At 47.9% G+C, this 27360-nt stretch overlaps 2 protein-coding genes across 4 annotated transcripts in view; both read left to right on the forward strand.

The window, feature by feature from the left end:
• NLRC5 (NLR family CARD domain containing 5) overlaps positions 1–18973 on the forward strand; it is a 45934-nt gene extending 26961 nt beyond the window's left edge. For both annotated transcript variants that reach the window (XM_068693371.1, XM_068693372.1), the window contains exons 24-48: positions 714–797; positions 1363–1452; positions 1562–1624; positions 2381–2464; positions 2942–3025; positions 3593–3682; positions 4420–4485; positions 5106–5189; positions 5274–5357; positions 5974–6060; positions 6682–6762; positions 7326–7409; positions 7805–7888; positions 8562–8645; positions 9269–9352; positions 9445–9528; positions 10225–10308; positions 11046–11129; positions 12173–12256; positions 12414–12497; positions 13430–13513; positions 13669–13752; positions 14957–15040; positions 15696–15779; positions 16697–18973. In XM_068693371.1, coding sequence (XP_068549472.1) covers positions 714–797; positions 1363–1452; positions 1562–1624; positions 2381–2464; positions 2942–3025; positions 3593–3682; positions 4420–4485; positions 5106–5189; positions 5274–5357; positions 5974–6060; positions 6682–6762; positions 7326–7409; positions 7805–7888; positions 8562–8645; positions 9269–9352; positions 9445–9528; positions 10225–10308; positions 11046–11129; positions 12173–12256; positions 12414–12497; positions 13430–13513; positions 13669–13752; positions 14957–15040; positions 15696–15779; positions 16697–16778 — 2071 coding nt within the window. In that variant the 3' untranslated portion in view covers positions 16779–18973. The remainder of the gene's footprint in view (positions 1–713; positions 798–1362; positions 1453–1561; positions 1625–2380; positions 2465–2941; positions 3026–3592; positions 3683–4419; positions 4486–5105; positions 5190–5273; positions 5358–5973; positions 6061–6681; positions 6763–7325; positions 7410–7804; positions 7889–8561; positions 8646–9268; positions 9353–9444; positions 9529–10224; positions 10309–11045; positions 11130–12172; positions 12257–12413; positions 12498–13429; positions 13514–13668; positions 13753–14956; positions 15041–15695; positions 15780–16696) is intronic.
• Positions 18974–21415: 2442 nt separating this feature from the next.
• The window catches only part of CPNE2 (copine 2), a 50242-nt gene continuing 44297 nt past the window's right edge, over positions 21416–27360 (forward strand). Inside the window, exon 1 of one of the 2 annotated variants that reach the window (XM_068693754.1) lies at positions 21416–21576. The gene's annotated coding sequence lies outside the window, so the exon portion shown is untranslated. Of the gene's footprint in view, positions 21577–22549; positions 22571–27360 lie in introns of those variants that run through there. The other variant, XM_068693753.1, reaches the window with a different exon arrangement.

The following is a 27360-nucleotide window of genomic DNA, read 5'->3' on the forward strand; positions in this document are numbered from 1 at the left end:
TTGGGCAGCTAGCTGGAAAACAGCTTTTAGAGCAGGCCCTGTGCAACGTAATGGATCTCTGAGTAGGCCTTCCACAACCTCCTAGAAAACCCCCAAAGCTTCACCCAAAAATGTAGATAAACTCACACCTTCCACTGTCCTCTCTGTTTCAGTTTGGCCTTTCCTAAGCCTGTCTGTATGTAAACGCCCCAGAATACTTAAGGATCCTCACAGTCTTCCTCAGTAATATGGCTAGACATATATTAGTCTCTACTCCTTGAGGCGCAGACTTGCAGTACAGCCAGAGCAAGAGCACATGGCCCAGTAAGCCACAACCAGCTCCTGGTCGCTCCAGGCAGGAGATGGACACCAAGAAAATTGGATGAATAACACTGAGAATGAAAATTGAGGAATAACAAATAAAAATAGCATAATACCAGTACTGCGTGCAGGAAATACATCAATAGCACCATTGTATGAACTTACAATAATAGAAAAGTAAAGCTTTTAAAACTTGTTTTAGAATGTAGAGATCTTACACTTACAGGGATTAGCCTATAAGGACTCATATCACTCAACTTCCACAGCATTCCAGGACCTTTATTGTATTTACCCTGTTATGGTATTTGCCCTTAACGCCCACTTGTGCATGTTCACATCCATGTAGGTTTTACAGAAATCCTTACAAGTTGTCTAAGTTTCCCCTGTAAGCTGTTTTCTTCCTTGTTTTACAGTCTGTCTGGAAATCCACTGAGTGACCAGAGCATTGAGAGATTGCTGAGCTTCCTGCCATACCTCTGTCATTTAACACTACTGAGGTAACGTTAACCCATGTGTGTGGTCAGCACCTTTCAGCTCTGCCCCTGTAGGGATCTGGCATCCAGCCACACTTGGGACCAGAAGTGTTTCCTGGCAGCATATTGGGCATTTAAGCTTGGAATTTAGGTTGGAGAGGTGCTGTCAGGGGCTAGGTCAGTCTTACCGTGTGGATAAAAAGCCCAGAAGGATCTTTGCTATCTCCTGCTAGTGGTTGTAGCATGGAGGAGTTGCAGTGGCTGAATTTGCTCACTCAGGAGGTTCTTTCCAGTCTGGAGTCTCCCTAGTCCAAATGGCCACCCTTCACCACCTGAAGAGGAGGTGTTTAGTGGATGCCCTTGGTCTGTACTCCCTTTTTAGTTAAAGGAAACTAAAAGAGACCCTACTTTAGTCAAAAGAATGCTGGATTCCCGTGCTCAAAACCTTACATCCTTGCACAGCGATACTGAATTAAATGGGCTGGATCCAGGCTTTTGCATCACAGAGTTGGGAAAATTGGATCATGCGTATAGAAAATGTTCTTCCTGGACCCGATTTCATTCTTTTTTTATTTCCTTTCCTTTTCAGTATTAAGAACAGCACATTTTCACCACGTTGCGCCATCTTATTCACCAACTCTGTCAGTCTCTGTGAGCGGATCAGAAAGGTAGAAGTTCGGTAAGACACTCAGATCACTTGGAGCCCAGCAGTTCAGCTTTAAAGAAATTACAAAGCTTGCCTTCTTTGAAGACCATTGCTGAAGGATTGTCTTTTCTCTTTGCTTCAGGTCAAATCAAAATGCTTTTTTGCATTTAGGAACGAGCACACACAGCCAGAAGACATCCTGCAGGTACTGGCATAAAACAATTATAATTTGCTTGTTTTGATTAGGCTTGAAACATTAGTGCAACATTTGAGATGTACCAGGATAGCAGAGGATCGAACCTTTCTTGAGTGGTAACTGGACCATTCCTGGTCATATCATAGAATCGAGGAATGTATGGGTTGGAAGGGGCCTTAAAGATTATCTAATTCCAACCCTCTGCTGTGGGCGGGGACACCTTCCACTAGACCAGGTTGCTCTAAGTCTTCCAGGAATGGGGCATCCATGGGTAATAGACACTCTAGATAATCATTTGTGTGATGTATACGTGTTATCACAGAATCACAGAATTGTCTAGTTTGGAAGAGACCTCAAGATCATCAAATCCAACCTCTGACCTAACACTAACCAGTCCTCCACTAAACCATATTGCTAAGATATGGCTTGGTGTTGTGGTTATGGTTATGTGTTTGCTTCCTCCTGGGAGCAATGGTTGCAGGGTGCCCCTGTAAAGAAGACTGTAACAGTAGAAGACTGACAGCTAGGCAGTGCATAGATGGGAAAAATGTGAAGAGATCTGCTTCCCACCTGCAATGTAGGGTTTGTCATTACCAACCTCAGGGAGGTGTTTCAAACACTGGCAAGCTAAGGGCATTCGGTTCACCTCAGTAAACGTTTCACAGACACTGCTGTAAAAAAGCAACTGCTGATGGGCAGCTGTCAGTGTTCAGGCTGAACCTGATGGCTGAACGTGCTTTAACTCTCTTCCTGTCTCTTGTGCAGCCTGACAGACTGTGCTATCAGTCAAGGGCAGATAGAGGAGCTCTGCGGAGTCCTGGAGCAGCATGGGCGGCTGGCAGAAGTAGAGTAAGTGGGGCTTGGGTTGTCACCATGACCTTGAGTAGAAGTCACTGAGGGAGAGCTGGGTCAGCATGGTTCAGCATTGCCCTAGGTTTCCCAGCTTCTCTGCCTGTTCATGTGTGCTCCTTCAGGCTGTTTAGAAATTGATTTAGAAATTGATTTAGAAATTGATTAGTAATCACACAGCTCCTTTATGTATATTAAAGAGGACTTGAGATGGAATTGGACAGTATCCTTGGGATTGTGACTCTGTGGTCATTTTGAGTTATTGGCTACTTTGTTTGAGCTCTTCTCTCAGACTGTGCTTGGAGCAATTCGTTTGAGCTTGCTATGGAGCCCATGTATGAAGTATTTTTTTTAGGGCAGTTGTTTGTATTAGACAGACCTTTAGAGGCTGAGCTGTGTCCTTTGAAGCTTCTCAGAGGAACATTGCTGCTTAAAAGGCTGAGTTTTGTTTTTCCACCTTGTTCTTTTGCCTTTCAGTCTCTCCAGGAATCAGCTAGGTGATGAAGGCCTGAGGTTCCTCTTGGACCACTTGCATCAAGTGCATGTTACCTGTTCCCTCAAGTAAGAAAACACACTGTGAATCTGTGGGCTCAGGGAAGATCTTGAGCCGTTCCCTGAGCACAGTGCCCCAGTGGAGCAGAAGGTGCCCTAATGGAAAAGTGCTCATGCAATCCCTCCTGAAGCTGGTTATCATGCTTCTTGCCCAGTCCTGCCATAGGAGGTAAGGTCTGAGTGAGTCATGAGCACAACTCAAGACCTTTCTAGGCCAGGGCAACTCATGGGTTGATCCAAAAGCTGCTGAAGTAAGTAAAAGTCTTTCTATTAGCATCAGGGCCCCTGAGGCCCTGAGAGTGACAGCATGACAGAAGTTGATGTAGTCCCCTGAGTCTTCAGTACATTGTCCTCTCTGAGTGCAACATGCAAGTTGGCTGTCACCCAAGTTATCAGTGCTTTGTCTTGGAGGGGTTTCATGCATTTAGCACTAGCCAGAGGGGACCAGCACCCCACAAATTGCTCTACTTTCAATGCCGACTTGAATTTTGAACTTCAATTTTGCCTCTCTGGCTAAGTAACTTGGGGACAACCCTGATTCTTACCACCTGAAAAACCTTTCTTTTCTTTTTGCAGTCTCAGCCATAACAGAATTTCTCAGGATGGAGTTCTGCATCTCATAAATGCCTTTGCCACATCTGGAAATGTCACTGAAGTTCTGGTCAGGTATGTGTCTCCTGACTCTACCCTGCATTTTTCCTCTTAATTGTCCTGGACTTTGTGGTCTTTAGGTAATAATTACAAGGACCATGTTCTGAGCTGACTTTATGTATATGTGCATGCAAAGGTTTTGCTTATGTCTGTTTCTCCAGCAAATACAGCCCATTGACTCTGTGCTTGTGCTGGCAGGAACTGCTTTTTCTCACAGATTAAAGTCACAAAGACCCAGCTTTGTGACATTAATGCTGCACTTCATGCACTTCATGCTGCACTTCAGCACTTATCATTGTTTATGTTTATGTGGAGCAGCTGGTCCCTTGTGAACCAAATTTAACCATGGTCACTTTCATTCATTCATTTCATTTCATTCATGTTGTTAAATGTAGGTGCCAAATCTCTTGGCTGAGTCATTTTCAAGAAGCTCATTTTTCTGTTGCAGCTCTCCCCAGAGCTTGGCAGAGAAGCAGAGAGTGCAGGGACAGCTGGAGGCAGACAAAAGCAGGGCAGATTAGGATTGCTTCTGCAACCGCTAGTGCTGGTTTATGCCAGTTTAGCATTAGTGAAACCTTGTCAAAATATTCCCCTGGGTTGATTTATCATACTGAGAGGTGAGCTGGCCTAGGTCACTGTGTCACTGCTGTGCTGCGTTGCTTTGTGCAGTTGAATGTACTGTTAAATTCTGACCATGGGGAAAATAATCGTTTTCTCTCCAAATCATCTACTCACATGTCTTCTCTGTGCAGTTTGTGCTCCAAAGCAACTTTACTCATGAAACTGACAAGCAGAGATGACCCAAGAAAGATTTTGAGGTAAACAATACAGACTTTTTCTTTGGTGATTTATTTGACAAAAATGCTGTCTTGTTTGTGTAGGGAGAGCCCCACATCCCCTTCTCTTACTGCTTCCCAATGACTGTTCCTCATCTCCATAGCCTGCTGAAGGTGTCACACAGCCTTGTCTGCCTTCACAGCTCTTATTCAGTTGTCACCTTGTTTGTTAGATTGGAGTGAGACCCAGCTATCCCACCCCACTACATGCTTTGCTTTCCCCAGTGAAGGAGACAAGGAGTGCGCATCAGAAAGGACGTATGGTGCCCTCTGGGGGGGTCTCGTCTGGATGACCACAATCTTAGGGTGTTCTGTGGTGTATCTGCTTGGTGTCACTACAGTCAGTGGGTTCAGTCACAGGACAGGGTGCTACAAAAAGCTGCACCATTAGGATGCATGTTATGGAGGCCCCTGTGTCAGCACATGCAACAGGTATTTTTGAAGTGTTGCCAGAATTGTTTTGGAAGACCTGTGAGGCATTTGAAGTTTTGGTATGATCCTTCTTTTTATGTGAGTAATGGTTGTGGTACCTGAGATTTCTGGGTCAGAAAGCCTGGATTGTTCATAAGGAACTAAGACCATTCTCTTTTGCATCCTTTCAGCCTCACAGAGTGCAACTTTCAGGCAGAGCACTTGGAAAAGCTATGGTTAGTCCTGGAAAAGTGCACCAGTCTGACAGAATACATGTGAGTTAACGGCTGATGAAAAGCTTGCTTGGACCCATTGGGCTTGTTTGTAAGCTGTTCATTATAATGGTCTTTTTTTTCTAGATCCTCAAGTAACAACCTGACAGTGCATGCTGCAGAGAGGCTTTTACATTCATTGAGGAAAACTTCAGGTCCTCTAAAAATCAGGTACAGTGTCCCTGTGCTGTTTTAGATATTAATATGGGACTGGTCTGATAATCTAAGATGTGCTTTCATCAAAAGTAACAGTGAACTGTACTTCTTCAAGAGACAGGTAGTGTTAGCCTGAGAAATTCCCATGGATGACTCTAAGTTGTTTGTATTTCAGCTTTATCTCCTTGATTCATTACTAAGCATCATGTAAAGCTGCGGCCACAAACTGTGCTGTTTTTGTAGACTTTTACCTGCTTTACAAAGAAGGGTTCTAATTCTGTGTGAACACTTTCATACCATGATCCTAACCAAACCTCACCAGAGCATCCTACAGTTCAGCTGGGTAACAAGTTCTTTACTTCTCCCAAAATGTGTTTTCTTAGAGCCACAAGGGCAAGGCTCCTTCTCATTGCTGTCAGTGGTAAGCAGACAGAATAGAAGTTTGCATCCTCCTCCACAGGGGCTGCTTCTCCTCTGTTCTCCGTTTGCATCCTGTTTCCTATGTAGACATTACTTTGATGAGCAAAGAGTCCCTGCTGTGTATATTAGACTGCTGAGCACTCAGCTGACGGAGGCAGAGAAGGATCTGTGCATGTGAATAAAGCAGAGCTGTCTGTTTTGTGCTTTACAGCATAAAAGAGCCATGGGTATGTAAAAAAAGTGTCACAAACCTTCTTGAGCTGGCTGTCCAGGCCTGTGGAAACATTACTGCAATCACGTAAGTAGCACCTCAAGTTCTGGTATCTTTTAGATATTCTAATTTAGCCTGGGACTTGTAAAGAAACAGTATTGAAGCCAGCACTTCAACTTACTCTTGTTCTCTATGCTCTGACTCCAGTGCATTTGTAAGCCATTAACCACCTTAAGTTGACTTAGACCCAAATGCCTGGAAGGTTGAAGTTCTTACAAAGTTTGTGGTCACACAGCTTAGAGGTTCAGTGGAAAGGAGACCCTGTTCTTGGTCTCCTTTGGGAGAGAGGATGCCCAGGTATGTAGTCTGTATTGGGCACAGAGAATTCATGCAGCAGAGGTGTGCTCTCCCCATCGCAGAAAAAGCTGCTGACCGAGCTTGTGCTGTACTTGAACATCAAAGGATCCAGTCACAGAACAGGGCCATAGGAAGCAGCTCTGTGACCTATGCTGCCCATGGACTGGCTCATCTACAATTAGAGGCTGTTTTTTTAGTTTAAACATTGCAAACCTGTTCGGAAATGTATGGTTAGCATTCATATAGCAGCATAGTCTTGTCCCATCCCGTGCTCTGTTTTTCTTCTTTAAAACATCATTTGCTCCCTCAAGAGTGCACAGGTTTATGATGTTCTCTAATCTCTATCTTCAGGGTATGTAAAGATAAAAGCCTCTTCCAATTAGGCATAAGGTACCCATGCTGCCTGGAGAAGGTGGAATCAGTCGTTAGCAGGTGAGAAAGCATCTATTTGTCATTTTCCACTTGTTCTGCTGCTCACCATGGGATGAAAAACATCTTCAGAGTGTCTGAGGCTCTCATCTCCATACATTCAGTTTCAGAACACCTCTGTGGTGTTCTGAAAGGCAGAGGAACCTTATTTGTGCACATGTGATTTGCAGGACACCCATACTGGAACTACTTAAGGCTATAAAAATCTTCTATCTTCCCTGCAGGACCAGGGGTGCTTGCTCAGAAGACTTGAGCACTTCAGAGACCGTTACAACATGCTGGTTTCTGCATGAACTTGTAGGGCAAGAACAGCATCAGTGTCTTCTTCCCTTTGTGTAGCTGAAGAAGGCAGCACTGATCTTGTGCAGTTGGGGAGGGCTGTGTTTCACTGTGCTAGACTGTGGTGTAGACAAGACACAGGAGAGTCTGGAGAGGGCATTTCCCAAGCCCCGATCTGTTCCTAAGCTTGGCCATAAAGGGCACCAGCTGCTGCAGTGGGAAGGCTGTGTATAACAATGGGAATTGCTGATCATCACTGTTAACTTCTGTGTGTTTGTAACCTGCAGATTGAATCTCCATGAGCCAGAAATCAAGCATGCTTGCTTCTATCAAAGGGTTCTTGAAAAATGCATCCAGCTTCAGGAACTGAGGTGAGTTGCCAGGCATCACAGATGATTTTGGGGGGAAGAGAGTAGCTTTTCTTTTTCTGTTTGTGAGGGCACGCAGTGGGTCGGGGAGAGGCCAGTGCAAGGTAACAGTCCCTACCCTCTGGATCGCCTACCTTGAGTGTTTGAATGGAAAGCAGAAAAGACCCATAAACCTAATAGTTTCCTGGGGTATCCCATGAAGGTATCTAAATCTCCCCTGTAACCAACTCATCTGTGCTCTCCCATCATGGCTGGGAGCTATACTGGGACCTTGTCAAGTGTCAGTATCTTGACAATTCTTGAGTGTCCCAGCACTGGGGTGCGTTAGCTGTAGGCTTGGTACAAACTTTTTGTCACCAGTGGATCATCAGCTCAGATCTGTTGTTCTGTTCTTGCAGATGGTCTCATGTTGAGCTCCACGATGATGACACAAAAATTCTAGTCACAGTTTTGCTACCTCTTCCAAAGCTGAAGAAGTTTGAGTATGTCCCTATCTGTGGTCGCTTCTTTATGCTTTATGGTTTGCTCAGCCCTGTGCCTCTGACCCTGATGCTCTCTGAATCGCTTTGTCTGGAATATGGCCATGAGCTTTGTGATCTCTGCTGCGCTATGTCTAGCTTGTGAACTCAACAGCTCTGTGTAGCCTGTTGTAGGTGGTTGTAGAGCCATCATTTGCATGTTTCGAGGTTTTCCTCTTTTCCTTTTGGCAAATGAAAGTGGCTTGAGATGGAGACCTTGGCTTTTGTTTACGTTGTACGTAATTTTATACTGCCCTACTATGTAAAAGATTTTTCTGGTATGAGTATCATTCAGTCCTTTTCACAGCCCTCTTCAACTGTCTGCTGCAAGTTCATAAATGAGAGGCAAGCTTATAAAGGGTATCTCTATCCAGTAGAATGCTGGGGGGATTGGTTAGCCCAGAGATGGTCTGCACATGTATATCCTGTGTCTTAGAGATCTGTCTGAACTACCCACTCCTCATAGTCCTGTACACTGGAGATGGGGAATTCTCTCCAAACTCATTGGTCCCTGATATTGGTCCCTCTGCCGGCCAGAGTTTGGACTGGGACAGCAGGCCTGTCAGTGAAGAAGTAAACTCCCTTTTCTCACTGTGCTGAGAACTGACCTTCTTATCTAATCTTCGCTATTTCTCAGGCTGACCTCTTGCAGTATTATGCCAACTGGGATTGATTACTTGATCACAGGCTTGCAGAAGTGCCAGGCCATTGAAGAGCTCAGGTGAGTGTACCAGGCTGTCCAGTGTCTGCCAGGTCTTTCTCAAAGCTGTAGTTAAACTACACACTCTCCTGTTTGTACTATGTAGAGACGTAGTTTTCCTTATGGCTAGAGGACTTCAGATAGGGAAAAAGCAACAACACCCTCTTATATGCAATGAAGGATGGATAGGAGAAACAGAGATCAGTGGTCTGGGGCAAGGAACGTCGAGTGAAGGAATCAAGTGTTTTGGTAGCTGGTATTTGCTGGGAGGCAGTGATTCCAGTGTGGCAGTTCCAGAGCTAACAGTTTGCTGCTGGAGGATGATCTGGTGGCCTGCATGCAGAAGTGGCTTTTCCAGGCACCTACATGTGAGGCATCCTTCTGTTACAAAGCGCCCCTGGACCACAAGGGCTTTGCCATATTGTGGGCACGGTGGCACCCTGCTCCAGAGGTTTAGGATTCTTGGTGTTTTATCAGCATCCAAAAGCATCCAGTAGAATTGCTTTAGGGAACAAAATTGAAAACTACTCACAAGGACTAGAATACACTCCCATTTCTCTTCGCCCTTGTACTGCTGTCTTCTGCTCTGAATGCTTTCATAGCTGCTGGGTAATTAGTTGTTCCTGTGTTATTTTGTCTTTTAGCCTGGGCCACATGAAACTCAGTGATGCTGCCATTCCTATGCTTGTGCTGGGCCTCTGTAAAATGCCATCTCTGAAAAGGCTAATGTAAGTATGTGACTGCAGCTCACCTCTAGCCCATCTTCTGATATTGAATAACACGAGCTTTATGTCCTTTCTCCTGGGGATGTCTTTTCCAGCTTGAACCATAACAGTATCGGTAATGATGGTTGCTCCAGACTCGCAGAAGCCTTGAGGAACATGCACTGTATGGAAGAAATCAAGTAAGTTCTGTCTTTCTTACAATCTCACATCAGCAGAGTGGTGACCCCTAGTGACAACATTTGGAGAGATCCAGATGTGCTCATACACGACGTAGTGAAAGCAGAGAGGTTACAAAATGCTCATGTATGAGGTAGCTGCGGTTTGAGGTAAATCAGAGCCTGATGTTGGGAAGGTGAGAGTTTGGTCTAATGTCATTCTGCTGCAGTTACATAGAAAATGTGTTAAATTGAGCATCTGGGTTTAAATATTTTCTGAAAACCCTGTTTAGAACAGGGCCGGAGTCCCCCTTTTCTCCTGAGAGAACCTCAAACCAAGCTGTTCCCTGTTCTGAAAATATCTGAATCTAGAGCTAATCCCAGGCTAGCTCTGCTTTTTTGACCCCCTTCTTTCTACCCAGGTCCTGTCCCTCCTCGACCGTAGTGGTTTGGAAGATTACAACCAGCTGTGTTTTGGGATTCTGGCTGAAGTAATTTTCCATCCATTAACAAGATCTAGTGATTTTGATTGCTGTTTGTAGTTTTTAATGCCTCATTAACAGCTTCAAGTCTTTCATGAGAGAGTTAAGACAAGCAGCTCTTTATTCTCCTGTCAAAGTCAGAGCTATCATCCAGCAGATGGGAGACATTAAATAAGATGTCATACTGTGATGCTTGGGATTTTCCTTTGCAACACAACCTTTTTTCTCCTCTTTAAAGTCTAGCCCACAACAAGATTGGAGATCCAGGCCTGATAAATATAGCCACTGTCCTGCTGGAAATGCAAAACCTGAAGAGAATCAAGTGAGTCACTTTGTTTGCAGTGATTTTGGGATATTGCTGCAGTTGGTGGGAAAGCCTGTGTGGGAAGCCTTCAGTACTTGTTGGCCTTTGCTTGAACAGAGAGTTGTGTCCTTGTGTCCTGGAAAGTAAATACACAAGTTCATGGGGAATCTTACAAGTCTCAGATCTATGCAGCGTTTTCCCTTGGGCTGTGTAAGGTTTCCAGAGTGGTGTCCCCCACTGTTGCTACACTGCTTTTCTTTTCCTGGTGGAAGTAGAGGTGAAATTGAACATTCATCAGGGCTGTCTTCAGACTGATATGGCTTCTACTGTTTTCAGACAAGGCTCTCAGTCAGAGACGTGGATTCAAACAGTCTTTCCTAAGAGGGAACAGATATGAGAGCAACCAGGTTGTATTTTAGGCTCAGCTCTGGAGTATGCCTTGAACTTTTTTGAAAGTAAAAACCTGATAATGACTTGAACAACAACCAGGAATTCCAAATTCCCTCTGGAAGAGAGAAAACTGCTCCTTCCTCCCAGTATCTGCCGAGGCAGGAGAGACTCGGTAGGTGAGGTAAACACATGACAAATCCCCAGGCCATTTTCCAGAGATTTATGGGGATATACCACTGCAGCCCCAGGTAGCCCATCACTGCAGTGACCCAGGTCTTCCCTTAGACCAGATCACAGTGAAGTATCTTAAGCAGGTACATTCCAGTTCTTGTGCAGTCACTGAGAATCTTTCATGCTTATTTTAGCCTTTCAGGGAATAGTCCTAGTCCTACTGGAGGGGAAAAGCTGATGGAAGCTCTTGCCTGTTGCAAGCACATCGAGGAGTTACTGTAAGTGTGTAATTTCCAATGTCCCATCAGGAGGTAGGGCAAATAGCAAGGCATAGAAACCAAATCTAATCTGGCTCCACTAAAGCTAAAGTCAATTTTAATATTGATTCTTGTGAAAGCAGAGTAAAAACTCACAGTTGAATAGGACAGGAATGTGTGGTGCTGGCTGTGGGACGTCTGGGGATTTCATGTTCACTGCAATATCTTGGAGATTCCCAAGAACTGTACAAACTGTATCAGTGGAGAAGAGCTGGATCTGCAGTTTGACAGCACGTGTCATAGGCATATAGACTGTGCAGTGCGTTTTTTGCCTAAGAAATCAGCTTTAATCGCTATGGCTACAAAAATGGAGGGAAGATGACAGATAAAGGCTTTTATCAGCCATATTTATTGTCAGTCATTCCATTTCAGACCGCTTTATAGAACAAATGTACCCTGACATATTAAACAAATAAGAAAATTTAAACAGAACAAATCAGAAGAAACTATTCTGTTCCAATTAAAATGCTGAAGCTATTAAAATAACTTTCAGATTACAACATTCTGGACTAAGGACGCATTACAAAGTGCAATTTTGGTATAATTCCAGCTCAGGACAGCTGTGGTGGTTTTACTCGGGTGGGCAGACAAGTTCCACCTGGCTGCTGTCTCACCTATGTCTCTCCTATGCTTGCCTAGATAGTGAGATGAGGAAGGTTGGCTGCTCTTGTAGCAGACAAATCTTACAGCAAAGATGAGGAACAGAAAATAGGAGTTGTTTAACTTTGTCTGTCGTACCATTAAGGTGATATCATCACCACAGTGTGAGTACAGCACATTTTACTTCACTATTTAACTTCTGCTGTAGGATTACAAAACCTCATTGTTATTTCTGCCCACCCTCAGTGTCCTTTGGATTGCGGACATTAGCTTCTTTCAGTGCAGTCCCATGCACATGTGGGTGAGGAATGGGGGTCACAGATATGGGTAGGTGACAGGTGGGTGAGGAATGAGGCCCCGTATCTCACTGCCAGTAAGTAACATTTTGTTTCTGCCCCTTCCAGACTATCAAGGAATGTTTTTGGAGATGGGGTAGCAGTGAAACTTGCCCTCTGTCTGCCTCATGTGAGCAGCCTGAAGATCCTGCAGTAAGTATCAGCCTCTGCTCAAGGAAAGCAGGATGTCCTGGGAACATGTGAGATGATTAAAAAAATGTTGCACCTTTCTTCTTGGCAAGTTACATATGAGCTTTTGTTACAGTTTTATTCTAAAATAATCCTCAAATGCTTGTGTTTCTTTTGCTAGCTTACAGAAAAATAACATTGGGCCAACAGGAGGGACAGAGCTGGCCAGAGCCCTGGTGGCATGCGGGCTATTGGAAGAGATAAGGTAGGTCGTGGCAGGACTACTCAGGATGGTGCCAAATGTATGGACTGGTATCGCTCTGCAGGTGGGAGGCATTTCAGCTCTCTGGCCTGGGGCTGTTATCTAGGCTCTTTCCCTGCGCAGAATGGTCCCATGGAAGGCCACCCCTCCACCCCTCCTAGACGTGTTTCTTCGGGTGAGAGGAAACGTTGTTTGAAGTTCTGCTGGGCCTTTTGTAGCTATGTGCCTTTAAACTATTTTCTGCAGTAATCTGAGGACTGATAGAGCTTCTAAATATGAAACTGAAAGAACGGAGGCAATATGAATTAACTCTTCCACCTTCATCCTTGATGCCATGGTTCTTTGTTATGTGTATATGGTTAAATAATAAAATTAATTAAGATGTGGGTAATTTGGATGTGAGATATGGTAGAGCAGGGTAGGTATTGCCATGGCTCATGCTGGTAAACAGGAATGGAGCAGCACGCCCTGGTGAAGGCTGGAAAGCAGTTACTGCTGCTCCTGAGCTTTTGAGACCCATGTCTTCTTCCCATTCTCCCTTTGATGTACAAGCTTAACGTCATTTCCTCAAGAGGCACACCAGTCACTAACTGTAGTACAACCTCTTGTTTCCAGTTTCACGTGCATCTCATGATGTGCTGCAGATGTGTCTATCTCAGCCACAGGTATAACCCTGCATTACTCCCTGCAATAAATTAACTGGTGAATGGATTTAGGTTTGTAAGTTAGAGCAAGGCTGTCATTCCCATTTTACCAAGCAGGGAACTGACCCTGAGTTGACATGTCTGGCCTGTCGTTGCTGTCTAGAGTCCTCACTTAGTCTGGGTACTAGTAACTGATTTGTTAATACACCTAGTTGCATGTTGGTGGTGGGTCTTCTCTGACAGCAGCTGCTTTTTCTGCTACCACTTAAAGCTTCTCCATTATTCTTATAGTTTATCAGAAAATGACCTTGGGGAAGGGAGTATCCATGCCCTGTCTGAGGGACTGCCACGCTTGGAACACCTCCGGAAGATTGAGTGAGTACCAGGGCACTGAATGCTCCTGGGGCAGATTGTGGCTGGCTTTCTTTGTAGCATCACAGCAGATGGTGCTGGTGTTGTATTCCCACCAGTTCTGAAACCAGCACTTTGTGCTCTTTTCTTTTTTTTTTTTTCTTTCTCCCCTGCTTCAGCTTGAAGCTGTGTGGAATCACTGATGATTCTTCAAAATCACTTTCTTGCGCCTTCCAACAATGCCCTGCCATGGAAGAAATAATGTGAGTATGGAAGTGGATGGGGAGGTCCTTCAACACGCAGGTGACGCTTGTATTGATGTCTGCTCTTACTGTTACCTGCAGAACACTTCTGATCCTGCTACAAATTTATTGATGCTTACCACTACGGAACTTTTTAGTGATAAATTTGCTAGTGATCTATCAACTGACTAAATTCAATGCAAAAAATCACAGGTATAGCTTGCGTTTTATTGGAAGTGAAGTGCGAAGAGCTGAACAGAATATGGAGGAAAACACTTATCTTCAAACTTTTCCCATTATCCTTTGCCTTCTAGCATCTGCTCCAAGGGGCAGGAGAAATTCCTTGTCTTGTTCTTCATGGCCAAGTCTTGTCTCCATTTTTAAAAAAGATGGCCACAGCTGGCTCTCAGAGCAGAGCAGGAGCTTTTCTGTTTAATTGTAGAGACTGAACTGAGAGCTCAAAGCAAAATAAATTCAGCCTGCAGATGAGCAGGTGGTACCACCAGCTTCTAGAGGTCACTCCTCTACCAGGCTCTCCAGACATCTTTGCTGTGGCCAGCTGGGTGACACTTGACTCTCATGCTATTCTGATGTGCCGCAGGTCTGCAAGTACTTGTGAAAGGTTTGAATAAAGTGGTGCATGGGTCATAAGCCCACCAGACTTCCCCCTTCCTCCCCCGGAAGGTATTTGTGTGGAGATCACAGGTATTTTAGGACTCAGGACATAAAATAAAAGCCAGGATTTCATTACCAGTCCCAAAAGAGGTGAATTCTGGTGCTAACACCATATAATCTAGTGGAATAATAGGAGGAGTAAAGCAGTATGCATGACAGTATGCTGATACCCATGAAATCCCAGAACAGTCCATGAAGTTGTTTGGTAGAGGGCCCCTATTCTTGGACTGGATTCTGTCTTGCCTTTCTTTTTTTGGCTCCTATGCGCCATACAGAAATTCTGGAGTTCCAGAGTGTTTTATCACATAAATACGTGATAATATATCACGTATATTATATATACGTGAAAATACGTGGTGAAACTGAGGAAACCCCTCAAAATTGATCTTTGTAGAGTAGGGAAACTTTTACCTACCATGATAAGACAGTAATAACCTCTTGTAAGTGGTCGAATCTGTGAGGGGCTTGTAGCGTAGCACTAATGTTGTTCCCCTTGTGTTCACCATTGGTTGGGCTTGGCTGACTCACCTGCTGGGGTTTCTTGTCTTAGATTGTCTTGGAATTCCCTTGGGGATGGAGGAGCCCAGGAGCTGGCCAGTGCCCTCCCAGGGATGGAAAAGCTGAAGATGTTAGAGTGAGTACAGCCCCAAGAACAACACCAGGAAGACCGGTATTTGTGTCATTGAGCCTTCAACTACAGTACTTCTGTGGGATGTATGCTAGGAGCAACAGACAGACATACTTCTGCAATTCTCATGCAGAATTCAGATGCTTACTTAGCCTGCTGTATACACTGAGCCAGTCTTGCTTAAGTGATACACAGAGCAAAGTGCTGTTGAAGCACCTCTTGCTTAATTTAGAGTATTCTCTGGCTGTGGAGATATCTGAGAAGAATCTAGTCTGCCCAGGCCTCCTGTTTGAGTCCTGAAAGACAAAATGGTATCTCTGGGGCATGAGTCATATCATTCAATAGCCTCAGGTGAGCTTCTTCCTGGAGGCTTTTTCTAGCATTTTTTGGCACCAAGCTCATGGTGAGATCTGTTAGAGCACTCCAAAGGCAAGGGAGCTCTTACAAGTCCTGTTGCTAGAAGGAGGTCATGGGGAGCAGTACGTGCTTCTTGTATAAGTAGGGCCATGGGCATCAAGGTGAAGATGATGTTGGTTGTGAAGCATTGCTGCGCTTGTACAAAAGTGTGGCTTCTGGGATAGGAGAAGGAGTCAGTGATTGTTCTGCTGTTTTCTGCTCTTAATGTCGTTTTGCTTTTTAAAACGTTTTGCTTTTAAAATAGTCTGGAGAAAAATCGCATTGGTGCCCGTGGAGCCGTGAAGCTGTCGGAGGAACTTGTCAAGTGCCCGGAAATTCAGTTCATAAGGTGAGCAGGTATCACAGGGGGTTGTGGCTGCATGTTGGGTCAAAAGGACTGCAAGGCTTTATATGAGGCAATAATAAAGACCCACTTGTGTAATTCCCCTGTAAGTTTTCTTTCTCCAGTTATGTCTGGTTTCACTTCCAAAATATTTCCCTGCCCTGTCCCAACCTCTGTCCTGGGATCCATGTCTTGCAGATACCCGCTCTTTGTCATTGCTTCTCCAAACCATGCGTATCAAACTCCACTGGAAGCCTCTTGTGAGAGACACCCGTTCATCCATCACTCATTGGAAAAGTCACTCTTCTCAGAGTGCCTCTGATGATTTTTGGTAACACAGGTCCCAAAGCCAAGTATCTGCTCCTATCTAAGCTGTCTCTTTGACCCAAAACCAGCCTCTGTCTTCCCCAGCAGTTAAAGCATCCGCAGAGCAAACACTGAGAATTATTTCTGGTTCCAGCTGAAGCTTGGGGCCCCCGTGTTCTTGCTCAACGTGGTGCAGCACAGCACGCAGCCCCTCTGGCTCCGTGGAGCACTCTGCTCCACAAGTTAAGGGCCTGGTGCAGGCAGCGTTGGGGTAGACCCCAACAAATGAGGCAGATGAAGGAGGGTGTCTCACATAATCCAAGTTGCTTGTGTAACTCAGTTTTTCCTCCCTTTCCTGAGATCCCAGTGGCCTGAGGATCTTTCAAAGCTGTAATCTTTCTCCCAGGATAGTTCAGTGAGTCCGTTTCAGGAGGCAGGAAGCTGCTGGGTTGCTGCTATGTCACTGAGATACGGCCACACCTTGCTCTTGTCTCAATGTCGGACCGGCTTTGATTAAAAACCTAAAGCTGCCTCTTTGAGTCAGCCACTGTGTTGGGCATGCCACCTCCTGGCCCACCACACCAAACGCTACAGTAACACGCTTGCTGTCGTTACAGGCTGTGGGAGAATCCGGTGCCCAAGGGCCTTGCTGCAGATTTGACAAGCCAAGACCCAAGACTGTGTTTCTCCTTCTACTAGCAAAGAAAAGACATTACCTGACTAGGAGTTGCTTTCCGTTTTCCATTGACCTCAAAAATTGCACTAAAAAAAAAAAGGAGATTCTGAAGAACGCAGGAAACCAAAATTCCTCCAGCTAAAGACTGTAATTATAATGTCTTCTTTCGTTGCACTGAACCAAGTGTGAGCACTTACGTGTGTTTTGTTTCTTGTAAGCTTTTACTGTACAGAAGAACAAAAAGACTAAAGAATTGCTGCTGAGCAGGCAACGTTCTTCATGTACCAACACTGAAACTCTCTTCAGGATGATGAGATGCATCTGCTCATGCTTTCAGAAAACCAGCAGAATATTTCATTATATTTAATCAAGATTACAACACCTACAGGATGTTTCAATAAAAGAACGAACATCCTCCAGGAGAGGATGTAACATTTGTACAAAACTGTAAACTGTTGATGCTGTTACAAATGCACTGGAACAAGCTGTTTGAAAATTGTATATAGCTCTGTGTGAAATACCTCTATGATTTTTAAGAAGAAGAAGAAAAAAAATATTTGCTTCATAGCGGGCTTCTCTGCATGCAGAATTGTCTCAGTGTCATAGCAAAATCTTCAGAACTTTGGCGATTTCAAATCATTGTCCAACAATGATCGATGTTTGTGCTGCAATAACACAACCTGCTATTGCCGTAAATTTCAGTGAGAAAACTTGAAGTACTAAAGGTGTAAAGCAATTTGTAAGAAAACTGACTATTATATGTGAGAAGATATGCACCACTGCCTACTTTACTGTGGGGTTTTCCAGGGCTTTGTTGGATTTTTGGATGGCTGCTTCTCTAGTGGCTTCCCTTTGAGGTGAAGGGAAGGATAAATTAGCTTGAAATGCCGCAATTTAGACTACATAATGGATTCTGCAAGCTTGTGCATTGCCTGGCCATGAATGCTGCTGGACTGGAGGGAGAAGATCCCAAGCACTGAGTTTTCTACTCTGCAGAGGAGACAAACCATGGCAGCTCCTTGCATGTGCAGAATGCCAGTTTGTGTTGCAGGAGAGCATGTCATTCTCATTATTTATTAACTTGTGTTATAAAGTTTTCTTATGTGCTTGTACTGTAAACATTTAATCTTTGTGGTATGTGGGCAGCCAGTGGGTGTTCCTCCTGGAGGAGGAACTGTCCTTATTTAAAGATCAGCATCAAGGTCTGAGAGATACCAATGCTGTTGTATAGAGGTAGGACCCATTTTGTACAGAATGCACTCTGAAAATGCTTTAAAAAACACAACAAACAAAAAAGGTGGTGAAATTCCTTATTAGGCCATAATTCATTAAAGTAATCAAGTATCTGAGATTTAAACACTGGAATTTAAGATTAGGCTTTTCCAAATGTGGCCTGTATTTTCGTTTTGCTTTTTCAGATCTAATTTGCAGATGCAAATCTTTGTAGTGCCCATGAGAGGAACAGTGCGGTGCAACAGGCGCTGTGACCACAGGCAGAGAGGTGCCTCAGTGCTGTTCGTTCCTCACAGCTTTCGAGGTGAGCAGTGCTAACGGGGCTCTGCTCTGCCCCTGGTCTCCCAGGACTTCTGTTGGAAATGCAGCAAGGTGGACAGACTTTTACAGTCCACCCTGGTCCAGGCTGTGATTTGAAAAGCCATTTTATCCTGCATTTTCAACATCGTTTTAGAAGGACTGAGTACTGCGCCTCATAAATAATGAGGTATGAAGAATGAAATCACTGGGGTGGTACTCCTTAATGCACCTCGTGATGGCCATTTTGTAATCTTCAGTAGCAGCCACCGCCAGAGCCTTTTGCTGTTACCACAGTCCCATGCAACAGCAGGGACAGACAGTGATATTCACTGTCAAACAGAGGTCTGTCCAGCTCTATGGTGTCATCTCCTTGATGCATTCCTGCCTTTTAATTTGTTCTTGTGTCATGATAATTTATTTTCCTCTTTTACTGGTGTGAAATGTACTTCCTTGCATATTGTTTTTCCTCCTTTTTTAATGGGAAAAATAAATGTGCTCTGAGTAATTAAGAAAACCACTTTGATGAGTGCTTGACTTTTCAGTTCTGTTTTTTTTTTTCTGTGTCTGGGTTGCTAACCTCAGATGGCTGCCTTTGCACAGGGATCTCTTGGGTTGCATCATATTGTTGGATTGTTCTTCCTTGCAATGAAATGCAGTATTTAAAAATAAATGAAATCTGTGATTATCCTTCACCATTCCCCTGACTCCTGAAGTTAGGAAGCAAGCGCTGTATGCCATGAGGTTTGTAGTGACATGAGGCATGCTAAGAACATCAGTGCAGCATTCCTCTTGACTTTAGGCATTAAAGAGTGTCTGTGAAATCCCAAGGCACCCCTGCAGTTCCCATGTTCATTCCAAAATTCAAGATTAGCTCCCAGACTCCTGACGGGCATCATCGCATCATCTCTTCCAGAACACCAGGTGTCAGCAAAACCCCAGGCATGAGACACAGTTGTCTGTAGCCCAGGTATCCCTGGCCCAAACCAAGTAATTGGGCTGAATTTCAGTGTATGGGTCCTCCCTGGTGTGCCCAAACACAAGGTTGCATGTTCTCTGTGCCTAGCTGGCTTCGTTTGCTGGATTAGGCCTTTAAGTATTCTACTTAGCTGAGGCTTTGTGGAAATGTCACTGCATTTAGAGAAATTGAGGTCTGGGTTGAGTTATGTGTGAAGCAGAATAATAAAATTGGTCCTGAATTTGTTTCTTACACTGAATAGCTGGAGCCATCAGGCTGCCCTTCCCCAGCGTGCTTCCCATTGTCACTGCGATGCTGATTTCCGTATTCTCAGCTTGCAGCCACGTCTGAAAAGTTTCCAGGGGGAACCTGGAGGCTTCATCCAGTACCAAGGGGTAGCGTTAGCCTTATGGCACACAGGAAGACATGAGAGGCTGGGGGGGATTGCACGAGATGGCTGAGTACTGGAATGATTCCCAAATAGATGGTAATTAACGTGGGCCACTTTCAGAGCTGTCACTGTGAGGTTTCACATCTATCATGGTCCAAAAATGGAAATCTGTCGGGACTTCCGCACACCCCTATTGTTTCAGGCTGCCTGCAGCCTGCAGAAGACAATGAACGCGCCAGTCAGGACTGGTTCCACGCACAGAAGGGATTTTGCCCCCTGAGACCAGATCTTTAGAAATAAAAACACTGCTGTAAACAAACATACTGCTGGAGGGTGGTGAGGAGCCCAGACTCTGTGCTGTGGAATAGACGGCGCAGGGCTGAGCCAGGCTTTTGCATGCAATGGCTGCTGTTTCGTAGAGCTGGAAATGCAGCTGCAGTTTCCCCTCTGATAAAACCAGCTCTGAACCCATTGGGGCTCCAAGGTGTTGTGTTGGATGGAGAGAAAGAAAAGGAAACACTTATTTCAGGGAAAACAAAACAAAACAAAAACTGCTATGTTGGCATTCATGCAGTATTGGCTTCTTGTCCCTCCAGAGTGACACTTGGGGACAGTGGCATGGAGGTGACAGGGCAGCCCCAACACAAGGCCCATTTCTTGTGCAGATCCCAGATACTGGCTGAATGCCTCTTTTGGGCACAGCCTCCTTCCTTCCTGCGCTAGTTTCTGGCTGGGCTAACACAGAAGGAAGGATTTTGCTCCTAAAAACCTGCGTTTGGGCTCAGCTTTTGTTTGGATGTGCCCCCAAAAGGCACACTGCCTGGGCAGAGCAGGAGCATCCTGGTGGCCAGGCAGTCAGGAAAAATACAAATCTGGGGAAGGGAGGGACACCATCAGTGGGGCAATCTGCCTTAGTGCCTTAAAATTCATCTGACTTTTAGCAATCAAGCTGCAGGAGAGGGGAAAGCTGGTGAGGGGGACACTGGGACTTGCTCTTGTTGGCTGTGGTCTTTAGAAGTATGAACAGAAGCTTCACTAAAGGGCCTGTACAAATAAAGGTGACTCGTTTCATCTGAAGCCTCAGAGGGATGCTTGCAGCCTGATTACCCCAACTTCATCTCAGAAATGGGGCATGACCTGGTCACAGTGAGGCAGGGCCGACCCGGTGTCCGTCAGAAGCGAGGGGTGCTGCTCCCACAGAGTTGTGTTTTCCTCATGGGTATATAACACGGGAAGTCCTCTGCCAGCCTTCCCCCTGCTTTTCTCTGAAAGCTTTTCCAGCCGTGTTTGCAGAGCGAAAGGCCACGAAACACAGCCAAAGAGGAAAACTTCGAGTGGATCCTGCTTCTCCTACTGGAACGCGTTCCCTTGGCGTGAGGCGTTACTGCAACGAGAGCCTTTACTGCAACGTATGCGCGGAGCGGGACGCTCCCTTGGAGCTGGGTTAGCTCCAGAGAAGGACTTTGGGAAATGAGGACGGCAGAAAACACCCCCAAAACACCCAGAAGACGATGCAGCACCCCGGATGCCAACGAAGGCGGTGCTCGACGTCCTGCCTCAGCGCCGCGAGCCCCGAACCGGGCTGGGACCCTGAGGCACCCTGAGGGATCCTGAGGCACCTTGAGGGACCCCGAGGCACCCTGAGGGATCCTGAGGGATCCTGAGGGACCCCGAGGCACCCTGAGGGACCCCGCCTGCCTCACGGGCCCAACTGCGCCCCTTCCCCGCCCGGGTCAGGAGAAGAAGCAGAAGGAGGAGGAGAAGGAGGAGAAGGAGGAGGAGGAGGAGGAGGAAGGGGTGGGGGTGGCGCTGCCGCCCCCGGTCCCCGCCCGCGGGCCGCGCCCCCCGAAGGCGGCGGCGGGCGGCGGGCAGCGGCCATGGCGAGGCGCTGAGCCCGCGCCCCGCGGGAGCTGCTCGGCCCGGCCCGGCCCGGCCCGCGGCGGTGAGCACGGGGCAGGGGGCGCTGAGGGAGGGCAGGGGGCGAGGGGTGGCAGCGGGGAGGGGAGGTGACAGCCCTCGGGGCAGGGCGGGGACGCCCATCCCGCAGCCTTCGCGTTCCCCGTTCCCCTTCCCCGCCTGTTGCTCGAGCCCACTCCCAGCCCCGGCCGCTCCCGAAGTCGGCAGCCCGGGGAGCGCCGAGCCCCGCCGGGGGGAGCCCGGGTTAGGGGACGAAGGCAGCGGACAGAAGGGCAGGGGTGGAGCGGGAGGAGAGCAGAGCTCCGGGCAGGACCACCGCCGAGGGGCTGCACCCCTGCTGCTGCCTCTCCAAACCCCCAAGGGGCTGGGGAGGTCCCCGTGAACCCGAGCTCGGGGCTCGGAGCCTCCTGGAGGGGCTCCCGTGGGGCTGGGGGCAGGAGCAGGCTGGGACGGGCGCTGTGCGTGTCCCGCAGCGCTGCCCCGGCTCCTGCCTCCTTGTATCTGCCTCTGCTTGGGGTCCCTGGCCATGTGCAGGCGTCCCCGAGCGCAGGGAGCTACGGGGGGCTTGCTGGTAGGAAGGATGGAGTCAGGGATTTCTAGCAGTAGGGCTGGTGCTGGGGCTTTCTTACACGCTGCGTGGTGTCCCCGTGCTTTTCGGGGGTCAGAAATGTTTCATCGTGGGTCCGGCATCGCCTTGGAGTGAGCCCTGTCGGGGGGACAGGGAGCAGAGTGATGAGGAGGGCTGGGAACCAAAGCTCGGGGTGCGGGGAGAGGATCCTTGCTGGAGACCTGAGGAGGAGGAGGAGGAGGGTGTTTTCATGGAGTAGCCTCCGGGAAGCGATGCGTTTGCTTCGGTTACAGCTGCGTGACAGCCTGGGATGCACGTCTTCTGAGGAGGTTCATTTTTGTTTCTCTGCTGCGACATCTGCCACTGCTTCCAGGGCATCCCAGCCAGGACAGTGTGGAGGGAAGGTGCCAGGCAAAGTGGCACAGGAGGTCCCCAGCGCTTGTTGTGGGAGGTGAGAGGTCCTGGAGCTGCCTTCGGAGGCTGTCATGGAGCTGTGGCTCCGGGGGCATGGGCAGGAGGGTCGGGGCTGGTGTCCTCAATCCAGCCATGGAGCTGCTCCCTCCCCGCTGCCTGTCTGAGCTCAGCTGGGTGGTCCAGAGGGAAACGAGATCACCAAGGGCCACATCACTGCACCGCCCCGGGGGTGTCCTTGTTCCCGGGGAGGGGACAGAGCCGAGGACCTTGCACCGGTTGCTCGCAGCATCTTTCATTCAAGAACCCATTGCTCCCAGGGTTTGTGGGCACCACGAGCAGGGCACTGGCCCTGTGCACCCAGATTTCCACCACAGAAAAACCCTTCAGGAGCTCAGCTGCTCGAGCTGCTGGTGAGGATGCTCTTTGTGCCGTGGGGATGTTTCTGCATGCTGTGAGCCAAGCGTTCCCCAGCAGTCCAGCACAGCACCGTCTTCCAGCTCTCTCACCCCAAAAGAGAGGAGCTGTGCGGTGCTGGAGCAGCTGCTAGCTCCCCCATGATCACCAGTCTGCCCAGCTGTGCACTGGAATTGGATGGGTTTTGTCTGCCTTTTAGGGCTTTTGGGAGTCTCAGTGTGGCATATGAATGGTCTGTGACCAATAACCCACCTTCTTACTTCTGTTAAACCCGCTGGAAAGAATTTCCCACTGACTTCAGTGGAAACCTCTGCGGGCAGTGTGTGCCTCTGGGGAAAGCTGCTGGGCATCGGCTGTGTGACCGTGAAGCGGGGTTTGTTCTCCTGGAGCTGTCAGAGCGCCGAGGACATAATGCTGGCTTAATTGGTGGAAGAGCAGCACTGGCAGCCTCCTGTCCCAGCTCAGGCTTGCCAGCCCTCATAAGGAGCTCATTATTTGAGAGCTTTGGATTTTATGCAAAGGCAGAAGAAAAGGTAAATTTTGGCACTGGGGAGTGGGCAGGTGTTTGAAACTGTGTTCCTGGCAGGAGCCAAACAACAAAACGGCATGAAAAAAACAAACATATCCCTCCCCCCAACCCCCCTCCCCCCCCCCCCCCAAAAAAAAAAAAAGCACAACGTTATGGCTTGTCTTAAAACCTCTGTAAAATATTTGTTGAGAGACCTGAGTCGTCATTTTATCTTTAGCTCAGTCTCCTGGCTGTTGGTGTTGTTCTATCCAGGCGGGTTGTTTGTTTTGATCACAGGAGCAAGGGAGAAAGTAATTCACGGGTACTCAGGTGAGTTAGGAGGCCATGTGCTGTCATAACAATGTCTTTAAAGCACCAGAAAAATAAGCAAATGTAGCCTTCAGTAACAGTGACTGCACTTTTTATTCGCATGCTGCCTTTTCCTGTGGCTTTGGGTTTGGGAACTGGCAGATTTTCTGCCTCTTTCCAGCATCCAACAGGAAAAAGCTCAAGTCTAAAATAGGCACTGCCCCCCAGCCCCAGGTTTTCCATGACCAGGCAATTCCAGGCGGTGAGGATTTAAGAAGGAACATCAGACATTGAGAGGCTTATTTTAAAAATCCAAAGAGCTGGGAACATGCGTTTTGCTGTTAAATGGCAAGTCCAGTGCTGTGCAACCATGTAAAGCAAATTTTATGTTCCCTCCAGCAATTTTTAAAGCTGTTGGAAAGGAGCTGAAAATTTATCAGGCTTAACTCTCATTATAAGCAGTGTTCAGGGTTTTGTGTCCCTGTCAAACAAATCCACATCAGGGCGAAGCTTTGTGCGTCAAGTGCCAGCCTGGCAGCATCTCTGCTGTGAAGCAGGCAGATGAAATGTAATAATTCTGGAAAAAAATGGATTTTCACGATGAGCATGCGGCTTCACCTGTGTGCAGCGTCAGGGTGAGCTCCAGCCAGGGGAACATCACTGGCGCTGTCACCAAAGCGAGGACTTGGGGTGCTCTTTGCTTTGCTTGCTGGTGGAACCCAGCACGTGCAGTGCTGGTGGGCATCTGCATCCCTCTGCTGCTGACCTGGTTTGTACCCAGCTCCTCGGAGTTGTCATGAGTTGGTGGATGGACAGACTCTCGATGTCATTCAGCAGAGGGAAGGACGAGTTCTCGCTGCTCCTCCTGCACCCAGAGCATTTCTTTCCTTGGTGTCAGTGTGGCAGCGCGAGCAAGCGTTGCACAAAACTTAATTAATGCTTATTTTTAGGATCAGGGAAGAGGCTTTGAAGTTCTGGCTGCTCAGCAAACACCCAGTGCCGCCACCGGCCTGCAGTGGCGTTGGTAAATGCTTAAAGGTGTTTCTCATTACTGAAGTAATGCTTTTTTCCCCTCACCCGTGATGCATGGTATTGGCTAGAAATAGGAATTGGCTAGAAATAGGAATTCAGCTGAAATTCAGAAAGCCAGATATTTGGTTTTAACACATGAGATAAGCCTTTAATAAGTCAAATAGGCAATACATGCTAGGTATGCTGGTATAGAAGGAAAAAGTAATTTCACCCCCAGATATTTATCAGGGGTGAGAAGATTCAGAAGCAGTGGCTGGAAGTTCAAACCTGCCCACAGTCCCCAGCACTCTGTGTCCTCCCCCCAGCATTTCCCAGCTCGTTCCTCAAGGCGGATGCCTCCGAGAGGAGAATCCCTGCCATGGGGTTCGTGGTTTACGTTTGCTCCTCTGTAGATGCAGCTTGTGGAGGGTTTGACGCTAGCTCCAGGATTCACAGTGACATCACAATATTTTCTGCCCTAAATCACAGATTTTCCGAAATTGAGCCCAAGGGGAAGGCTGTATTCAAGCAGCAATATGTGGTTGTCGTGGTGTGTCTAAGCCAAACGTGCTTGCAGATGGCAACTGGAACTGGGTCCAGCCATTGCGGTGTGTTCGTGGTGGAGGATGATGCTCTAGTGATCCCGTCTTGCCCTGCCTCTCTTCCCCCTCTCCGTCTCCGAGCAGCATCCCTCTGCTGCCGTGCTGGGAGCCAGTGGCTGATCTGTGAGCAGTTACCGAGCACCGAGTGTGCAGCGAGCTGTGGGTGCCTGGTGCCAGCTGGGGCTGGGCTGCCTCCTGCTCCCAGCCGTCGCAACCTGCCTTTTTTTCTCTCAGGTTTAGAGGAAATGCTTTTTTTTTTTTTCTTTTTTTTTTTTTTTTTTGTCTTTTCCCAGCGTGTGATTTTTCTGAGCGCTCTTCTGAACACGCTAGGTCTCTGCGTGGTCTCTGTGAAGCGTGGCACTGGCAATAAAGCCGCTTCCCTCTGCCTGTCACCGCAGGGGTGGAGGAGCAAGCCTTGCCTCTGCCTGCCAGGACGAAGCCTGCTGCTTCCCACCAGGTGAGCGCCGTGCATACACGCTGCCACTGCTGGGAGCGCAGCGCTCGTGCTGTCCCCGTGCTCGTCGTGGCAGGTGACTTCCTTCCAGGAGGCGAGGTTTTGCCCAGCCCGGTCGCTTTGGGGGTGAAGTTCTGGGCGATGACGCTTTTAGACTTCATCCAGAGCAGGCTGGAGAGCAAACCTCGCTGCCCTTTGCTCCCGAGTGCTGGGACGGACTCTGCTCAAGGCTCAGGGCAAGACGGGTGGTGTTGCAGGCTGCCTGCTGGCCAGGGGCATGTTTTCCTTCACACACCCAGCTTTCCGAAAACTCTGCTTTCTGTGGGTGCGGGACCGCTGCGAGGACGTGGGTCCTGTCCTGCAGTCCTGCAGCAGGGACGATGGAGGTGCCAGGAGAAGCAGGCTGCTGCTGGCGTGTCTCAGCTCCCAGCTGGGCTTCTCAGTCGCTTTTTAGGTGCTTTTGGCTGAAGCTGAGCCTGACTGTGCTTGCAGGGATGGGAGCATCTCTCCCACCTGCCCAGCTTGCTCAAAGCATCCCCTGACTGTTGCTGGCCCTCCTCACCGTCCTGCATCCCAAACAACAGTGGGGTGCTGGGCATTGCGAGCCAGCTGGTGACCAAAGGCAGGGCTGGCAGCGTCCCCTCTTCTCCAGGCAGGTCCCCGGGACTGCTGCCAGCTCGGGACGGCCTCGTGCTCAAGTTCACGTGCATTGTCCTGTTTCCTTGCATGTAACTTCTGCAGGCAGAACTAGGCAGAACCCAGCTTTGACCCTTGAAATTAGAGAGTGCTGGAATTCGTGGCTGCAACCACGCTCACCTCTGTGGCTGCGCTAGTGCCAGCCCTGCGCCCCGCAGCACCCTGGTGTGTGGGGTGACGTCCCCCCCTTGGCTCAGCTGGTGAGCATCAGAAAATCCGCAGTGAGAATTAGTTCACCAGCACGTTAGCTTGCCCCTTAGGGTTTCCATCCCTCTGATGGCCACGGCTGTTTTGTGGTGTGCTGTGATCTGCGTTTCAGCTGACCCAGCTGGCCCACCTTCGGGGTGCCGCGTCTTCAGGGTCCGCTGTGGCCTCAGCTTCTGGGGATGGCCCAGGGCAGGGAGCAGGAGCAGTCCTGCAGGCACAGAGGTGCTCTCTCAGCCAGCCCTGACCTCTCTGAGCAGTGGGATTTGCACCCCTGGGGACCGAGGAGCCCACGCTGCCTGTGCAGTGAGGGCTGCCAAAAGCCACCGTGCACATTCGATCATTTCAGAGCAACCCAACCACAAAAAAAAGGTGTTTGAACCCTTTCCCAGACCACTAAAGATGCCTTTCACTCTCTCCCCTGTGATAAATTAATTTAGATGCCACCAAAAGGCATTTGGCTGTATTGAAACAGAGCGTGTGTCTGGGTGAAGCAGCGGGTGGCAGGGCGATTCAGCCTCTCCCTGGTAGCTCCTGGGGACAAAAAGCGGTGCCAGGACACATCTGCATTCAGAGCATGGGCTGCAAACCTGCGAGGGCCACTGGGCTTTTTATTTAAGAGCTGACAC

Source organism: Anas acuta, chromosome 10 (assembly GCF_963932015.1).
Source record: "Anas acuta chromosome 10, bAnaAcu1.1, whole genome shotgun sequence".
Lineage (NCBI taxonomy): Eukaryota > Metazoa > Chordata > Aves > Anseriformes > Anatidae > Anas > Anas acuta.